Source organism: Moschus berezovskii, chromosome 15 (assembly GCF_049115385.1).
Source record: "Moschus berezovskii isolate FMDL1 chromosome 15, NW_MosBer_1.0, whole genome shotgun sequence".
In the NCBI taxonomy this organism is placed as follows: domain Eukaryota; kingdom Metazoa; phylum Chordata; class Mammalia; order Artiodactyla; family Moschidae; genus Moschus; species Moschus berezovskii.
In genome coordinates this window covers 27747312-27766099 of record NC_142474.1, presented here as the reverse complement: position 1 = coordinate 27766099, position 18788 = coordinate 27747312, and the positions used below count along the sequence as shown (strand labels likewise).

At 34.4% G+C, this 18788-nt stretch overlaps 1 protein-coding gene across 1 annotated transcript in view; it reads left to right on the top strand.

Moving 5' to 3' along the window:
* The first annotated feature begins 460 nt into the window (after positions 1–460).
* SYCP2 (synaptonemal complex protein 2) overlaps positions 461–18788 on the top strand; it is a 72727-nt gene continuing 54399 nt past the window's right edge. Inside the window, exons 1-13 of the mRNA XM_088844395.1 lie at positions 461–623; positions 1474–1617; positions 2422–2550; positions 3334–3438; positions 3806–3830; positions 6331–6416; positions 7177–7262; positions 7669–7703; positions 8810–8952; positions 9033–9085; positions 10314–10359; positions 10939–11034; positions 16299–16359. Coding sequence (XP_088700521.1) covers positions 600–623; positions 1474–1617; positions 2422–2550; positions 3334–3438; positions 3806–3830; positions 6331–6416; positions 7177–7262; positions 7669–7703; positions 8810–8952; positions 9033–9085; positions 10314–10359; positions 10939–11034; positions 16299–16359 — 1033 coding nt within the window. The 5' untranslated portion in view covers positions 461–599. The remainder of the gene's footprint in view (positions 624–1473; positions 1618–2421; positions 2551–3333; positions 3439–3805; positions 3831–6330; positions 6417–7176; positions 7263–7668; positions 7704–8809; positions 8953–9032; positions 9086–10313; positions 10360–10938; positions 11035–16298; positions 16360–18788) is intronic.

The window sequence follows — 18788 nt, the reverse complement described above, 5'->3', positions numbered from 1 at the left end:
TAAGATGGTGCTTTAACGTAAGCATGGTGCTTCCTATAAGCATGTTGCTTCCTATAAGTGTGTTGCTTACTGTTTCCATTTTCCTTTGAAGGGGAAATGTGCTTAGATTATCTTTTCCTCCTTTCATTGCAGATTTGTATATTCTTCTATATCCTGTTCTTTGGCAATATACTTGCATATACTTCCCTTCTTAAATATTGTATTACTAGCTTAAATTTCATTTAGACATTAATTCAAGATTATTTTTCTTCCTGTTCCCAAAGTTGGAATCTTTGAGGGAGGTCAACGTTTATATTCTTTCACTGACTAGTTTTGTGACCTTTTGGCAGGACTTTGACATTTGTTTAAGTCATCTGTCAAAAGAGAAGGCTTGAATAAATGATCTTGAGGCTTCCTCTAGAAACTTTAATAGAGTCAAATGAGTAATTTTATAAACAGTGAGGAACTTAAAGAGACAACATTTATTGCCTTTGATATAAGCAGCAGTGCTTATTTATGTGTTTTAAGATTTTTAAACTGTAAACATATAGATTGCAAGAATCAGAAAGTATATGTTTTCTTTTATAGGTGTTTTGTTCAGGTTTTAAAGTTAAGTCAAAATGCCAATAAGACCAGATCTCCAGGTAGGTAGTCCTAGGCCAAAAGGAAATATTTTAATTCCTAAAATCACTTTTTGTTTATTTATAGATATTAAATGCTATAGTTTTAGGAAAGACAAAACTTACTTGTTTTTATGAAATGATCAAGAGTTAATTTAAATAAAAATGTTATCCTATTATTTTTCAATAGATTTGTTTCCAAAAGCTTTAAGAATATAAAGTATTAAAGATTATTTATATGTATCTTTTACATAAAAGTGAATTATACATTGATATATATATCACTTATGCCTGAATACTTTTAATGTCAAGGTTTAAAATTGTAAGATACTTACATTTAGGTCAGTCATATTATTGTATGAAAATTGCTTGTTAATGGGGGTGTACTTTAATAGCAGGAATGGCAGACTTTGTAAAGCTTATAAATATAGAATATAATAATAAATTATGTGTGCATGTAATGCTTAAGTTATTTTGGTGGGTATAGCTCCTAAAAAAGTGCTTTTACCCTCTTTATGCATTTTTTTTTACTATTAATATTTAAACCTCATGAAGAAGTTGACAGATATGTTAGGGTTTTATCCATGGTATTAATTATTAGTTACTATAAAGCTGATTTTTATTTCTTTCATTAACAGATTTTTGTTTTTACCTTAATGATGACTTTTCAATAAGAGATATGAAGTGGAAATTATTAAAATACATTTTTCCTATATAGATATTGTTATCAAAGAAACTTAATCTCTAATTTTGCTACTCAAAATTTAATAGTGGACAGTTAAATTGTTTTATAAGCTCTTGAGAATTTTCAAATGTGAAAGCAATTCTTAAATTACTCGATTCAGTATATGTGGTATTTTCTATATTTCTTCAGCAGTTGGAAAAATGCATTGATGATGCTTTAAGGAAAAATGATTTTAAACCTTTGAAAACACTTCTACAAATTGATATTTGTGAAGATATGAAGATTAAATGCAGCAAACAGTTTTTCCACAAGTTAGATGACCTTATGTGCAGGGTAAATACTCATTTTCATTGAATGATTGTTACGGTTATTAGATAGCACTCTACTTTTCAGGAGGAGATTCTCCATTGGAAGAAATGAATAAAAAGGCTTCGGTAGACTCACTTGTATAAATAAATGCTTGTTTCACCACTTGCTTTTTTGTGTGTGTTTGTTTGAGGAGTCCCAAATAACATGTTGGACTGTTGTTTTATAAGCAGTATATATAAAATTCATGTTTACATAGTGTTACCATTATTAACTTTATTTAAACGGGAGGAGGATAGGGTACTTACTTGAGGTTTAAACAATGTGATCTACTTTTTGAAAACCTATTAGCTTATCATTCATGTTGTGCGGACAGTGCTCATTGCTTGCAAAAGTAAAACAAAACAAAAATCATCTAAAATCTTGGACTTGATTTGTCATATATAAAGTATTTTTATACTTCTATGCAAGTGATTATTGAAAATCTCCACCAGAATTTGATGATTTTTACAAATCTAAGATTAAAATTTCTTGTATCCCTTAGTTAAATACATAGAGCTTTTTAGAATGGAAGGTAACTGATTTATTGCCTCATAAGTATAAAGTTTCTTGAATTATATAATTCTGCATTTTTGTGCTGAGTTTGTTGTTCACTGGCTGAGGGGCTGTAAGGAAGTCGCCTTTTAAAGCCACACTTTTGTCCTTTGCAATATGGAGATTATGATAATGACTAACACTCAGGATTTGTGAGGATTATATTAATAACTTTCCTAGCATAATGCCAGTTCCATTTTATTTTGTATTTTCAAATGTTTATGATTTGCATTTTAGGAGCTTAATAAAAAAGATATCCAAACTGTTTCAACCATTTTGGTTTCTTTTGGAAGATGTGGCAAAAATATCACTATACTGGGGCAAGCTGGACTTCTAACTATGATAAAACAAGGACTAATCCAAAAGATAAGTATAGAATATGTAACATATTCATGTGAGGGAAATATGTTTAAAGCTGTGTTTTCTAATTAAGCGGTTCAGACTCTTGAAAAATAAATTTGGGAAATGTATATAAAACTTTGAGATAAAATATTTTTATAACCTGTGGTATATGTCAGAAAATTAAAGATCACAAGGAAACTGTATATAGGGTCCTTGATGATCATGTGAATGTAAGGTCCCAAAACTCCAAAAAGCCTTAACTTGCTTTATTTTCTCTAGCTCATCTTAGTCCTAGTCTAACTTTTATTTTTCTTTTTATATTGTTTATTATGTTTCCCATTTTAAAATGTATTGATTTTTGTCTTTTTCATTCTTTGTTATATTCCCGGCAACAAGAACAGTCCCTAAGGCATAGCTTGTACTCAAACATCTGTGTTTAATAATTAAAAAATAAAGTAATGCCAAAACTTTTCAAATAGTAACAATGACAAAATGATCTAATGTGTAATGATAATTTACTTTTTATCTATTGTATGAATGTTCATGAACTAAGAATTTGAAGAGAGTAATAAAGACTTTCTATTTGGAATTGGAACTTCATTCATTCCCATCTAAAAAATGGGGAACATATAGTGAGTTACCAAAAAGCAGAAACAGTGAAGATATTTAAGAGCATAAACTTATTTTGATACAGTACTGGAATTTTTATTTGTAGTGTTTATTTTTAGATTTACTGTTGCTATAAATACATTCTTAAAATTATTAAATGAATTCAAAGTGACTAATGTATACATTTGCTTTTTTTACATGGTTGTCTGGTTTGAAAAATCCAATGAGATTATTCTGAGTCGGGGAAATTCAAAAGATGAAGCTGTTATAAATATGATAGAAGACTTATTTGATCTTTTGATGGTAACAACCATATTGATTCACTGATGTTATGAAGCATGTCTGTGTTCATTTAAAAACATTTGTGTTCTATATGGCCTGAGATCAAAAGTCATTAACAGATTGGTTAGTGCATTTATCTGATTAAATAATTGGTTAATACATAGAAGTTAAATAATTTGCATGTGTTCATTTAAAAACAAGTTGTGTTCTATATGGTCTGAGATCAAAAGTCACTAACATTGGTTAGTGCATTTATCCTGATTAATTAATTAGTTAATATATAAAAGTTAAATAATTTTATGGTGAATTCAGAAGTAACCTATTTTAGTACTATTTTTAATGGTTTTTATTATAAGTAAGTTTTCAGTATTATTCATTTTCTTCTCAGGTCATACATGACATCGATGATGAAGGTATAATAAACTTTTTATTTCTATTGGAACAATTATTTGCTGTTAAAGTTCTGGTATAATTTTCCAACTCTTGTCATGTTATCCTAACATGAGTAATTCATTACCTAATTCAGGGATCTACAAATATATTCTGTAAAGAATTAAAGAGAAAGTATTTTAGGCTTTGTGGGCCAAGAAAGAAATTGAGACTGTTACACAGGTACTTATTTAACAGGAAAGAAAACACATTTCCACAAATGTTTTATTGATGCAACTCAAAGTATAATGATAATTGAGCACAATGATTTTATAATACTAATGAGAATAGCATTCTTTTTTGAGAAGATAACAGTGTCTCTTAATTAAGGTTCAGAGTTAGTGTTTGCTGTTGCAAAAACTGATTGCAAGTCTTATTTGTTCATGCTCATCTATAATGAGATTTTGTGTATATTACATTAGAAAATGTCTTTTCACACTCATGCAGATAATGCCAAATACTGATATCCGTTCATGAACATTTATTTTAATTGAGCATAGTAATCACTTGGCAACATTTATAGAATTAGATTTTTTTCTTAATATTTGCCTTATTTGTGTATATATATATGGAAAAAGTCTAATATTCTATAAATGCTTTCCAAGGGATGACTGTGCTTAATTAAAAGTCATGCTCAAGGTGGTTCAGATATCTGGTAAAGAATCTGCCCACAGTATGAGAGACCCGGGTTCAAGCCCTAGGTTGGGAAGATCTCCCCTGGAGAAGAAAATGGCAACCCATTCCAGTATTCTTGCCTAGAGAATTCCACAGACAGAGGAATCTGGTGGACTACAGTCCATGGGGTCACAAAGAGTCGGACACAACTGAGCAACTAAGACTTACTTTTTTCCTCATGTTTACTTTTTAGAATGACATTGCATTGCAGATTAATCACTTTCAGTTGAAGGTTAGGTGGAAGCTCCTCAGTTGCACAGTTAAAATCAGTTTTGAAATATGGAAATTTCCTTTACACTTACATCAGCGTCCCAAAACGCTGCTGGGTCTGTAGTTGGAGCTTGAAAAAAGTATATCACCTGTGTTTCTGTTGGAAATGGAGATGTCATTTCTTGTCTTAGTTTTTGAAAGCCTCTTGTGATTCAGATGACCTTTGTTTCATTGAAATGGCTTTACTGAAGTATAAGTATCTCATATAAGCACTATTTTTCCTTGGATTTGGGGGCTGAATTCTTTTAGAAATCTTATCAACTCTGCAGCCCAAGGTAATTACCAAAGCCATTCATTCAGAGGTGGCTAATGATTGCTGAATTCCTAAGAATGAATGAAATTCACCTGAGACTGCTAATTCAGTAAAACATAATAGATTCACATATTTCCACGGAGTACCTGCTGATGAATACAGCCATACAAAAAGGGACAGTGAGTTGAATTTGGTTTGTGGGCCATAGTTTGTCCTTGATCTAGTGAAAGTTTTAGTAGTACAGGGAGAATATAGAACATGTTACAATTCATCATCTCAACTTGTGTTTGGTAGTGCCTTGTACCTAACAATAAACTCAGGTTATTATATTACCTCTGTGTTGGTTGGGGAAGAATTACTTAGGATTGGTAATTAAGCCTGGTGAATCCTTTATATTAATAAATGAAGGAACAGCTGTTTGCTGCCTTCAAAGCCAAATGTTTTAAAAGATTGATTGCTCTTTATTTCAGTTGTAGTTAATGCTACATTTTCATTTGTTTTTTGCAGTTAACATAACAATCTAGTCTAAATTCTTCACTTTGTAGGGGAGAAAACAGTCCTAAAGCACCAATGATTATGAAGTGATCCAACTAATTTTTTTAAGTAAATCATTTTATCTTTTCAGATAATTCAGTGATTTTTTTCTTCTTTTAATGTAATTAATTGTTTCTTAAAAATCATGTCATGAATTAGCATGGGGCAAATTCCTCTTAATTGGTATTTAATAAAGCCTTGTCTTTTGAGAGACTAGGGTCAAATTTAGAAATAGGTAATATTATTTAGATCTTCATGAGGAGGTATTAATGACCATTATGAAATTTTGGAGGTATGGCTATAAATTATTGAGGTCAGTTTTTATAAAAACCTTAAAATAGAAGTTTCCAGTTTTGAACTATATTTATCCAAAACACTAATACTGCTTCAAGTGCCTAAAAAGGAGAAACTGGATCTGGGGTTATTCCTTTGCCAGAGTTCAGATCAGTCACATCTGTTGAATGATGTTTTTTCTTTTTTCTTTCTTTATTTTAATTGGAGGCTAATTACTTTACAATACTGTAGTGGTTTTTGCCATACGTTGACATGAATCAGCCATGGGTGTACATGTGTTTTTTCAAAGTTACACAGCTGATTAGTGGCAGAACCAGGACTGAATTTCGTGCTTCCTGGTGACCGGGGCAGTCCACGGGCCCTCTTCTGAACTGAACTAGTATGTCCTTTCCATTCACTCATATGAGAAAAGGTTGTTCTTTAAAATACACATTTGTCAATAATTGACTTTTATTCAGGAAAAAGGCAAATAGTGGAAAGTTTCGTGCCTCGAATTTGTGCCCTGGTTATTGACTCAAGAGTGAATATTTGTATTCAGCAGGAGGTAAGCCATTGTTTAGTTTTTCTTTTAAAAATTAAAGAGAAAGTAGAGACAATTTGGTAGCAATTTATCAAATTGAATAATTATTTTATCTTGACACTGAATTATCATGTAGTGTATTTCTGTGGTCTTAATTCATTGCCTTGGAGAAGGAAATGACAACCCACTCTGAAAAATCCCATAGACAGAGAATTCTTAACAAGCTATAGTCCATGGCGCACAAGAGTTGGACACAACTTTTGGTTTCAGGAGGAAAAATTCATTGCCTGACATGATGAATATATTATGTAAATATATATTGAACATTTATAACCATGTGGATTTATGTATATGAATATAGCTCATATGAAAATAAACTATACTATCTAGATATTAGTTCCCCAGTATTTACTTGCTAAAAATAATTTTTATTAGTATATATTGATAATGCATGTGTACATGTGTATAGTCATAAGAAATATTAATAAGGTGTTTTTTGCTTCTTTAGTTCTTATGATAGAGTAATAATGAACATGTCATACTGCAGAGTATGAGTGCTTTAAGCATAAGAATCATGGTATATTCTATTTTTTATATCCTTTGTTTTATGTTTTCTTGTACTCACTATTTTATGCTTTATATTCTTTTCTCCACCCTTCATTCCTTGCATAAAATGCTGTGATTAAGAAAAATAGGCTTCTAAGTTTATGTACCTATCTCTGAAAGCATATTAATGTTTCACTGAATATATAAAGTTAATGGATTCTCTTTTTTTCTTTTCTAGACTCTAAAAAAAATGAATGTGATGCTTGACAGAATGCCTCAAGATGCCAGGAGAATACTCTGTAACCAACAAATGTTAATTCTCATGTAATAATCTGTACTATATTACTTTAATTAGTGGTTCAAGTCAAGAATTTAAAGGATGTTTTATAAGGCAAATAAGGCAACCATAAGTTGCATTAGTAATTAAAATTGGTCAACTGTTATAGGTTTCTAATATAGTTTATGGGTATGTTTTCTGCCACAGTCTAATACTAACCAATTGTAAGTTTTAGTGAAGTATTTTAGCCTAAATATATGAAAGTGAAGTGAAGTCGCTTAGTCGTGTCCGACTCTTAGCGACCCCATGGACCGCAGCCCACCAGGCTCCTCCATCCATGGAATTTTCCAGGCAGAAGTACTGGAGTGGGGTGCCATTGCCTTCTCCAAAATATATGAACTTTCTATTTAATTTATACTTGTCCAGTATATAACCTGCTGTTTTGATTCACAGGGGTAATATGGGAGAAAGGATTTTAGATGCTGGAGGTAAGTATGTTTTTCAAAATGTTCATAGTTGAAGTTATTCCAAATTTACTAATAGAATATAATATTTCAGTCAAAATAATAATATAATGTGAAATTATATGAAAAAATTATAAACTGTGCATAATCAAGCAATTTTTAATTACCTTAATAAATAAAGGATAAATATCTGTGGAACTAAGAAAAGAAGTATGATAACAGGAGTTGTCAAATATAATTTGTGCCTCATAGTAGGTTTATGAAGAGAAGGCAATGGCAACCCACTCCAGTACTCTTGCCTGGAAAATCCCATGGATGGAGGAGCCTGGTAGGCTACAGTCCGTGGGGTTGCACAGAGTCGGACATGACTGAGCAACTTCACTTTCACTTTTCACTTTCATGCATTGGAGAAGGAAATGACAACCCACTCCAGTATTCTTGCCGGGAGAATCCCAGGGACAGGGGAGCCTGGTGGGCTGCCGTCTATGGGCTCACACAGAGTCAGACACGACTGAAGCAACTTAGCAGCAGCAGTAGGTTTATGAATAATAACTTTCCAGTAGATTTTAATTCCTTTTGCTAAGAAATTTCTCAAATATATTTTATGAAATTAGGTTTAATATTCTTGGGATTGATTTGTTTGTAAATGATGTCTTTATTAAAAGAACTGAAATTTTCTTTCCTAAGTTTCATATGAGAAAATTTTGATGTAGTGATTTACATATAGAACAAACCAGTGGCTTCAAGTACTTTAAAATAACTGTAAACATCATGATATACAAAAGGAAAGCAAAGATTACCTATGATTTATAGACTTGTCAGTTATTTTTCAGTTCATAATTCTAATAATAATGGAATGAAAGTATCTTTGCATATTTAGGAGTTTCTTTTAAATGTCCTTAAAATTTTTTGTTTTATTCCTTTTTTCTGTTAACAAACTTGTCTTGTTATTTGGGCTGTGTTCATGCCATGTAATGGTGGGATATTTCTAATCTATATGAAGCAAATGGCAAAAGATGAGTAAATTGCACTATGTTCCTTGTTTCTCTTGCTTATTCTAACACCTTATGAAATATAGAGTTTAATAAACTTTAATTTTCATAATTTCAAATAATTAACTTTTTTTTAAGATTATGACTTGCAAGTGGGTATCGTCGAAGCTTTGTGTAGAATGACCACAGAAAAACAAAGACGAGAACTGGCTTGTCAGTGGTTCTCAATGGATTTTATTGCTAATGCATTTAAAGGAATTAAAGACTCTGAATTTGAAACAGTAAGTAGTATAAAATAACAAATTAACAAGTTTTTTTAATTACTGTGTTTTTTAAAAGCTCTCTCTTTTTTAAAAATTAGGATTGCAGGATATTTCTCAACCTTGTAAATGGCATGCTTGGAGACAAGAGAAGGTAAATTTAATGCAAAATACAACCATTTCATGATAAAAAATAGAGCTCAAGAGGGGAGAACACAATGTTAGTCTGAAATAATCCTCCATTGGTGTTATTTTACTTTGTACTTTTTGGAGGAAAAATACATCTTTAATTAATGTGAATTAATAACTTTTTCTAAGATTGGTTTACTGTATTTCAGAATTGCATATGCATTATAAATTTGGTGTTTAAGGAATAATAAAAGTCTAAATATAAATATTACTTGAGCTACCTCTATCCATATACTGCAATAAAAATGTATAGCAAATATAAATCATTTTCTTTTGTAATTAACACTGTAAAGATGTTCTTTCTGAGGTTATTAAATCTCAAGAATGGTCTGGATAATACAAATTTTTATCACTTTTGACAATGACATAGGAAGTATTTTTGTTTAACTTTTATTTATTTTATTTTTTTTGAGTACTTCATGTTGTGCAGTGCCTGGCACCTTATAAATACTCAGGACACATTGGATGAATCAATTCACGTTGAGTTTCCCAACTGTGGAGCAAAGATAGGGTGAAGGTTAAGTGCAAGGAGTCATAGTATTTGAATTTGAATAGTAGATTCCCCTCTTCCTGTTCTAATGTTGGACAAGTTGTTTAACCTCACTTGCCTCAGTTTCCATAGCTATAAATAAGAATACTAATAATATCTTCCCAACCCAGGGATAAAACCCACGTCTCCTGCATTGTAGGCAGATTCTTTACCATCTGAGCCATCAGGGAAGCCCACAATAATATCTACCCCATGTTTGTTGTGAAGATTAAGTGAGATAGCTATGTAAGTCCTTACAATAGTAATTGACCAAGAAAGTATTCAGTGAATTCTGCCATTTTTATTAGCAGTATTATTCACTTCTACTCTTTCTATCTAATCCTGTAGGAACTTCCATTATATTACTATAAGCTATATTGGGAATCTGCTCATAGTCAGTAACATGAAAAGTAATTTGGTACAGTTAACTTTAGTCAAAATGGTAGGTTGAGTAGTAGCCTCAAAATAATATGCTTTCTTTCAGAAACAGGTTTCCACTAAATTCTCACTTTAAAGAGTAATAAAAAAGGAAATAATGATTTTATTTAAATTTTCACTACCGCCTGATTTCCTTTTGATCCTAGGTGTGATTTGTATGGCAAGTCAAAATTATGCTGTGGAGGCTTATTAATATTTTTTTAACTCAAACTACTTTTTCTTTCAGGGTCTTTACATTTCCTTGTTTGTCAGCATTTCTTGATAAATATGAGGTAAATTTTAAAATTTAATATATATTGTTTTAGTTATTAGGTGATTTTTGATGTAGAGGTCAACTGAACTGTAGGTTACCAATTGACAAGAACTTTAATATTAGTCATAATTAGATCACAAATAACAGCTGGTCTGATATTCTAGATCTAAGTGACATTTTATGAAGTGACATATTTGTAGCCAAGGATAAGTAAAATATAAAGCTGTACTTCAAATTATCTTATGTTTCCTTAATCAAGCCCATTATTGTTTATTATTCATTAATATATTCAAATGTGAAATTATCTTCAACTTTTATTTGTACTTGAGTATTTGTGATTTTTTGGAGCTGGCTAATTTCTGTGTAAAATAGTAAGCAGCTTTTTTTAACTGTTTCTAAAATGATTTAAATGCTGTACTTGCCTTCTCTTTATCTTCCTATACCTTCCAGCTGTACTTTTTTCTTTTTTTAAAAAAACTCAACCGTGAATATATCATAATTTTATATTTATATATAGCATAATTATAATATGTCATAATTTTCTGTTGTCTCTTTGAAAAGCATAGTATGTTCTAGTTTTATATGTTTATTTTATTAGCTGCAAATACCATCAGATGAAAAACTTGAGGAATTTTGGATAGATTTTAATCTTGGGAGCCAGACTCTATCATTCTACATTGCTGGAGACAGTGATGTAAGTGTTATTCCCTTTGTATCCTTTTGAGTTGTGTGTGTATGTATGTATATAATATCATAATTCAGTTTAAGAATATGGATTTCTTTGTATATTTATTTTCTTGCTTTTAATAGATTTCAGTGTTAGCTCTAATAATTTTGAAGAGCTTGGTAACCTATCAAGCTAATTAGAAATGAAAATTATTTCTGATGTTTTATAGCAACAGAAAAAAGCTAAAATTTAATACTAGTTTTTAAATATAAGCCTTTCAGAAATTACACGTTAATGATAAAATTTAACATTCAGATGAACAAAGTGTGTTGAATCTAGAAAAGACAACAGTTACTCAAGTACAGAAACACTCAGTTAAAAATAGCATTAACAAATGATGACAAATGGTCTTATTTTATTCTTTCGTAGCATCTTCTATTTGAAAATATTGAGGAATTGATTTTTATGGTCTATTTGGAGAAGGCAATGGCAAGCCACTCCAGTACTCTTGCCTAGAAAATCCCATGGATGGAGGAGCCTGGTAGGCTGCAGTCCGTGGGGTCGCTAAGGGTCGGACACGACTGACACATTGGAGAAGGAAATGGCAACCCACTCCAGTGTTCTTGCCTGGAGAATCCCAGGGGCGGGGGAGCCTGGTGGGCTTCCGTCTATGGGGTCACACAGAGTCGGACACGACTGAAGTGACTTAGCAGCAGCAGCAGAAGTGAATTTTAGTTCTTTTCTGTGCTAAATTGTAGCTATGCTTAAACTTTCCAACCACGTGATGTGTTTTCTACTGACCCCTTTTTAACCTTAGGAAAATTCTTGAGCCATTGTTTCCAAATAGCCACCACTTATTATTTGGTACATTTTTGTACTTCTAGCTCAAACTGTAGAGCAGAGATCCGAGTAAGAGTTGCTCTGCAGTTTACTGATTTGATTGTGATTGCTGATAATAATGATGTTTTTTGTCCAGGTAAACTTCTTATAGACAAAGATTAACCAGATGCCTTTTAGGAATTCCACATATCTTTATTTCTTTTATTCTTCTTAGAATGCTTAATAATGAGTTCCAAAACCTAACACTACTTCTCAGAGGCACCAACAGTTTTCATTAGTATATTTATTCTTGCAGGCTTCATAGGAGTATTTTTAACTGGATTTTCTTTAGGAAGTAGACTTTCATTTTCGGAGAAGAGTCTAGAATAGGATTAGAGTGGTTCCTGACTTCACTCGCTTGGTCTAATGGATGATTCAGGGAAGAAAATAAGTAATTTTAGTATTATACATGATAGGGATAGTATAAAATGCATTTATAAGTATTAAATGCCTCATGTGTTCCAGACACTGATTTAGAGAGGCTGGGAGAAAGTTCTTCCCACAGATACATTTAGGCTCTCCTTTCCTCTCTGGATTTCTATGGCAGTGGTGCATTCTCCCTGTGTTCTTTCTCACTGTCCTCAAAGCCTCTCCCCTATTGTGGCTGCTTAAAACCCTCCCTGTGTCTATTTAACATGGTATTCGAGGGCCTTTATGACCTGGGCCCTCGCTGTTTCTCTGATAATTTCAGACTCCTCTCCATGCTTAACGTGTTCAACCCCCATTCATTTTTTTCTTTTCCTCTGGATAATGCTCTCTTTAGGTCTTTATACTTGCTTCCTAGGAACCTCAGGATCTTTGCATCCCATTTAGATAGTCTGAAGTAGCTATCCAGCCATATTATATCACATTGTCCTCTTTTTTCTTTTGTAGTAGTTATTGCTACTTAAAATCCTTTTATCTATTGTTTTTTGTCTACCCTATCGGGGACCAGCCTCGATATGGCCCAGGGTATCCTCGGGATGAACGGCGTCGGCATCAGCGAGAGAGAAAGAGAGAGAGAGAGACAGGGGCTGATGATTCCTTGGTTTACGCAGGAAACCAATAAAACCCCAGCACGGGGTTTGCTCTGTTTACGTAGGCCGCAGGTGCCCTCTCGAATCACTGGAGGCACCCCACCAGGGCACCCCCTCGAGTGGGTCTTAGAAGCCCAGGCAGATAAGTAAACACAGAGGGCCCAGCGCTCCAACGATCTCAACCAGAAAAGGGAGAATAGAGAAAAGGACGGAAAAAGAGAAAGAATGACACGGGGAGACCAAGCTTCAGTGAGCAAGGCCCAAAACTTTATTTTCCAGTGCTGCTTTTATACCCTAAGTTGTGCACATAAAAAATAGAGAAAGAGAGGTATAGAGTCACGCCAAAATCATGCGGGGTCAGCAGTCTTGACCCTTATCAGGATCAGGGCTTATTTTTGTATGTCTCGTGATATACAAAAGTTTTAGGTGGTTTACATCATCTTCTGGCCAGGAGGCCTGCTAACAGTTTATGGCCCTCTTTCCTAACAAAGGTTAGTTAGCTAGAAAAAGTCTATATTCTTTTAAGGTGATTTTCCTAAAGTCAGGTGCTAGAGACATGACAAAGTTACATTCCTATAAGGCAAAGGTATAGTGAGCTACAAGAAAGGAATTTATTAACTTAAGATCTGATGTGGTTAAATCAAAGGCTACTACTTATATTCTCTATTTGTGATTAATATATTTCCAAGGATACAATAGATAGAGGAAACTTTGCAGCAAGCATTGATTCAACAATGAAATCTTTTTTAGTACTATTCTAATGATTTTAACTTCTTGAACAAATTCCTGTATTTTAGAATATTAGGCTTTCTGTCCTTGCATGGCTGGGAGGTTGTAAACAGTCACACTCATAGTTGTAAGAGCCTGGACAAACTTGTCATGCAAGTTAGAAAGCTATCAGAGGGGCTTGGATTGGAACACTCCTATTAAGCCGAGGAGAACTTTTAAACTACAGCTCTGAATTAATGTTTTCAGAGAAAGGTGGTTGGGGGGAAGCCCCTGTAAGTATTAGAGGACTTGGTAAGAGGCATAAGATAGTAAGGCAGTCAGACTCCGGTTTTCTTTGGGGTAGATGCTCAGGTAAGTCCAGGGGGTTCCTCGAGTCCTGATTAGCCTTTGCCCGTCAGGCCTCTTCCCCAATTGACCTTTGCCACGGGTAGGATTTCCCTCGCTGGCTCCTGGCACTACCCCCCCATAGAATGTAAGATTTATTAAATCAGGGACCCATCTGCTCTCATTTACAGCTGTTCAAGGGCTAATGTTTAAGAATGAATAAATAACAACACTCAACTGAAAAATGCTCTGTGTTAGTGATAGAATTCAAAGGAGATTGGAAAGAAGGCAGGCAGTGTAGAGCCACAGAAAGATTATAAGTAGGAGACAACATCAGTTCAATAAACATTTAATAAGAACTTACTATGTGCCAGATATATACTAGTCGTTGAGCATCACATTCATGTAAAAGCTTCTCCTGGTTGGGGAGAAGAGATTAAAAAGGGACAAGACCAGAAGCAGTTAGACTTATGCAGTAATCCAGGTGAGAGGAATCATGGTGGCACAGTTTTGGAAAGTGATGGTGGGGGTGGATGGAAATGGATGGGTTTCAGAAAAACTTGAGGTAGAATTGAGCAGATTTGGTAATTTGTAGTAAAAAGAGGAAGGATTAATAAAACTTTGGTAACTGAATGGATGGGGGTGCTGTTTTAGGAGGATCAGTTTTGTAGGGGAGAGATGATGATTCAACTTTGAATGTTTTGATTTGGAGGTGCTTATGGGGCATTCAGCTGAAGATAACTTGTAGGCAGTTGAATATATTGGTCTGAAGTTCAGATGGGAGAACTGAGCTGTAAGTGGAAATTCAGAAGCTCTCTGTATACAGAAGATAAATAAAACCATGGGATTCAGTGTCTAGATGACAAAACCGTAAGAAATGTATACATGGATAAGCAGATGTATATGTGGATATACAAATGTGTACAGGATAGGCAGAAGAAACTAGCCTGAAGGATGCTTGACAAGTCTGCCAAAAAAGATCAAATTAAAAGGGTATCCTGTTACAGAAGGCAAAGGAAGGGTGTTTTATGAGAAGAAATGATCAACTCTATCAAAACACAGTTAACTAAAAACTGGTCATCCAAGAAGGAGCAATTTTGTTTAAGCCATAGGATTTAGGCATTCCTGGAAAGTTGAAATATTTGTAGAGGAAGTAAAGACAAGGAGAAGAGAACACAGTAGAAGCTAAAGTGAGATGTAGATTCAAGGGAGGGGTTTTTGTTAGGTACTTTATTTTAAGAATGAGTGTTTTAAAACTGATGGGTAGAGTAACAATGAATAAGAAAGTTGAGATCAAGAGAAAGAGAGCATAATGGAGGGAAAGTAGGGGTGAAGATGAAGTTGGTGGGCACAATATATTGGTAAACTGTTGAACGTGGGTAAGGACCTGTTTTGGACTCATTATGATGATTTATATTTTTAAAAATCTTTTTGAAAATTTATATAATGTAGACATTTTTTTTCCAAAAGGAAAGCTTTGAACCAAGTGCCTATGTATATGAGGAAAAGTCACTTTAAAGTTAGCAGATGATGATAAATAGGTGTAATACACTGAAAAATAGGAAGATACTCAAAGGGGAAAGGAGGATACCAACCTTTTCCTCCTGACCCTGAGGTTTTAAGGTCTGGGAGAATTAGCACCTTGACTGGAGAAGGCTGTAGTTAAATGGTACTGGTTCTCTCAGAATATACACTGGTTTCAATTAAGGCAACTAAGTGGAGGGAGTTAGTGAAGAGACTGAGGATTTAGTGGAATTTTAATAGTCCTTAAATAGCAAATGAATTGGATCCATTTTCATCATAAGATTACTGGAAGGTTTTAGGATATCATCTTTTTGGAATGGTTCTAATTTTTACTATAACGTTTTTATGTGAATTCACATTATTTATTCATTTATACAAATTTTCAGTGCAAATACTTGGAAGGGGGAAACATTTTAGGTTATTATTCACATGCATTCAGTGTTTGAATCTAAGGACAATCAATTAACGAGTGGGGATTGGATGAATATGATTTCACAAAACATTTCAGAGGAAGAGATGACAGGATTTGGTAATATTTTTTTTTAAAGGTTATAGTCTAATATGAATGGACAGTCATTTTTTTATTAAAAATAGAAAACCATTAAAGTAATCAATACTATCACTTTTAAGAATGAACAAATAGATTAAATGTGACAAGTATATTATGTAGTCAATTGATGGAACAAGAAATGTGATATATCAACCAGTTACTTAGTGATAGTAAAAAAAAAAACCTTTATTGTTCGTATAACTTGAAGATAGTGTTTAAAGGAGCTTTAAAGCAAGATTATTTATGATCAAAATGTTTTTAAATTTAAGGATCATCAGTGGGAAGCAGTCACTGTGCCTGAAGAAAAAGTGCAAATATACAGCATTGAAGGTATTAAACGTGTTTTCTATCATTTCTATTGGAATAGAAATTGCATACTCTATGGAAAAACTCAGTAGACTGATGAAAGCAGATCAACATTTTCATATGTTCACATTCATAAATGTGATGGTTCACTATCATCAAATTCCCTGACCCTGTGTTACCCCCAATATCTTGTATTTATTTCCTTCCCTATCTAATCTAAAACCTATCATCAGTCACTTTCTTCTCAGTATGTGCTGGACAGAAATCATTTACCTTGGCAAACTGGCACCACTGCAAATTCAGATATCAAGACATTATTTCAGTAGGCATGTAGTGCTATCTCATGATAGTTTTTATTTGTATTTGCCTAAAACTACTTTTTAGGAAAGTTGAGGTGGCTCAGAGGTTAAAGTGTCTGCCTCCAATGCGGGAGACCCAGGTTCGATCCCTGGGTCGGGAAGATCCCCTGGAGAAGGAAACGGTAACCCACTCCAGTATTCTTGCCTGGAGAATCCCATGGACGGAGAAGCCTGGTAGGCTACAGTCCACGGGGTCGCATAGAGTCGGACACGACTGAGCGATGGAACGGAACGGAGCACTTTTTAATGTGCTTAATGGCCATTCACATATTTTCTTTGTGAAGTACCTGTTTAAATATTTTGTGCATTTCTTTACTGGACTGCATTTCTTTACTGGACTATCTTTTATTATTAAGTTTTTGAGTTCTTATGTATCTTGGGTAGGAATCCTTTGACAAATATATGTTGTATGAGTATTTTCTCCCTGTCTGTATCTTGCTTATTCATTTTCTCAGTGGTCTCTTTTAATGAGCAGAAGTTGTTAAATTTTAAGTCCACGTGATCAGTATTTTTTGTTACATGGTTATTGCTTTGTGTGACCTAAGAAGTTTTTGCCTGCTACCAAATGACATATATTTCCTTCTGTTTTTCTGTAAGAACTTTATGGTTTTAACTTTTATGTTTAGAATTCTGATCCATCTCATTAATATTTGGTTATGGTTCGACACAGGGGTTTAGGTACATATGGGTATACAGTTATTCCAGGACTAATGGATGAAAAGATTTTCCTTTCCTCACTGGATTTCATTGGTTCCCTTCTTGAACATCAAATGACTGATTTAAGTGTAGGTCTTGCTGTTATAGTTGATTCCATTGATCTGTTCCCCTTGCCAGTACCACATTGTTTTAGCTACTGTAGACTTATCAGTTCAGTTCAGTTCAGTCGCTCAGTCGTGTCTGACTCTCCGCGACCCCATGAATCACAGCACGCCAGGCCTCCCTGTCCATCACCAACTCCCGGAGTTCACTCAAACTCATGTCCACAGAGTCGGTGATGCCATCCAGCCATCTCATTCTCTGTCATCCCCTTCTCCTCCCGCCCCCAACCTTTCCCAGCATCAGAGTCTTTTTCCAGTGAGTCAACTCGTCGCATGAGGTGCAGTTTCAGCTTAAGCATCAGTCCTTCCAATGAATACCCAGGATTGATCTCCCTTAGAATGGACTGGTTGGATCTCCTTGCGGTATAAGGGACTCTCAAGAGTCTTCTCCAACACCACAGTTCAAAAGCATCAATTCTTCGGCGATCAGCTTTCTTCACAGTCCAACTCTCACATCCATACATGACCATGGGAAAAACCATAGCCTTGACTAGACGAGTCCCTTGTACTGCAAGGAGATCCAACCAGTCCATTCTAAGGGAGATCGATCCTGGGTGTTCATTGGAAGGACTGATGCTAAAGCTGAAACTCCAATACTTTGGCCACCTCATGCGACGAGTTGACTCACTGGAAAAGACTCTGATGCTGGGAAAGGTTGGGGCGGGGGGAGGAGAAGGGGACGACCGAGAATGAGATGGCTGGATGGCATCACCGACTCTGTGGACATGGGTTTGAGTAAACTCTGGGAGTTGGTGATGGACAGGGAGGCCTGGCGTGCTGTGATTCATGGGGTCGCGGAGAGTCGGACACAACAGTGACTGAACTGACTAGACGGACCTTGGTTGGCAAAGTAATGTCTCTGCTTTTTAATATACTATCAAGGTTGGTCATAACTTTCCTTCCAAGGAGAAGGCGTCTTTTAATTTCCTGGCTGCAGTCAGCATCTGCAGTGATTTTGGAGCCCAAAAAAATAAAGTCTGACACTGTTTCCACTGTTTTTCCATCTATTTCCCATGAAGTGATGGGACCAGATGCCATGATCTTTGTTTTCTGAATGTTGAGCTTCAAGCCAACCTTTTCACTCTCCTCTTTCACTATCATCAAGAGGCTTTTGAGTTCCTCTTCACTTTCTGCCATAAGGGTAGTGTCATCTGCATATCTGAGGTTATTGATATTTCTCCCAGCAATCTTGATTCCAGCTTGTGCTTCTTCCAGCCCAGCGTTCCTCATGATGTACTCTGCATATAAGTTAAATAAGCAAGGTGACAATATACAG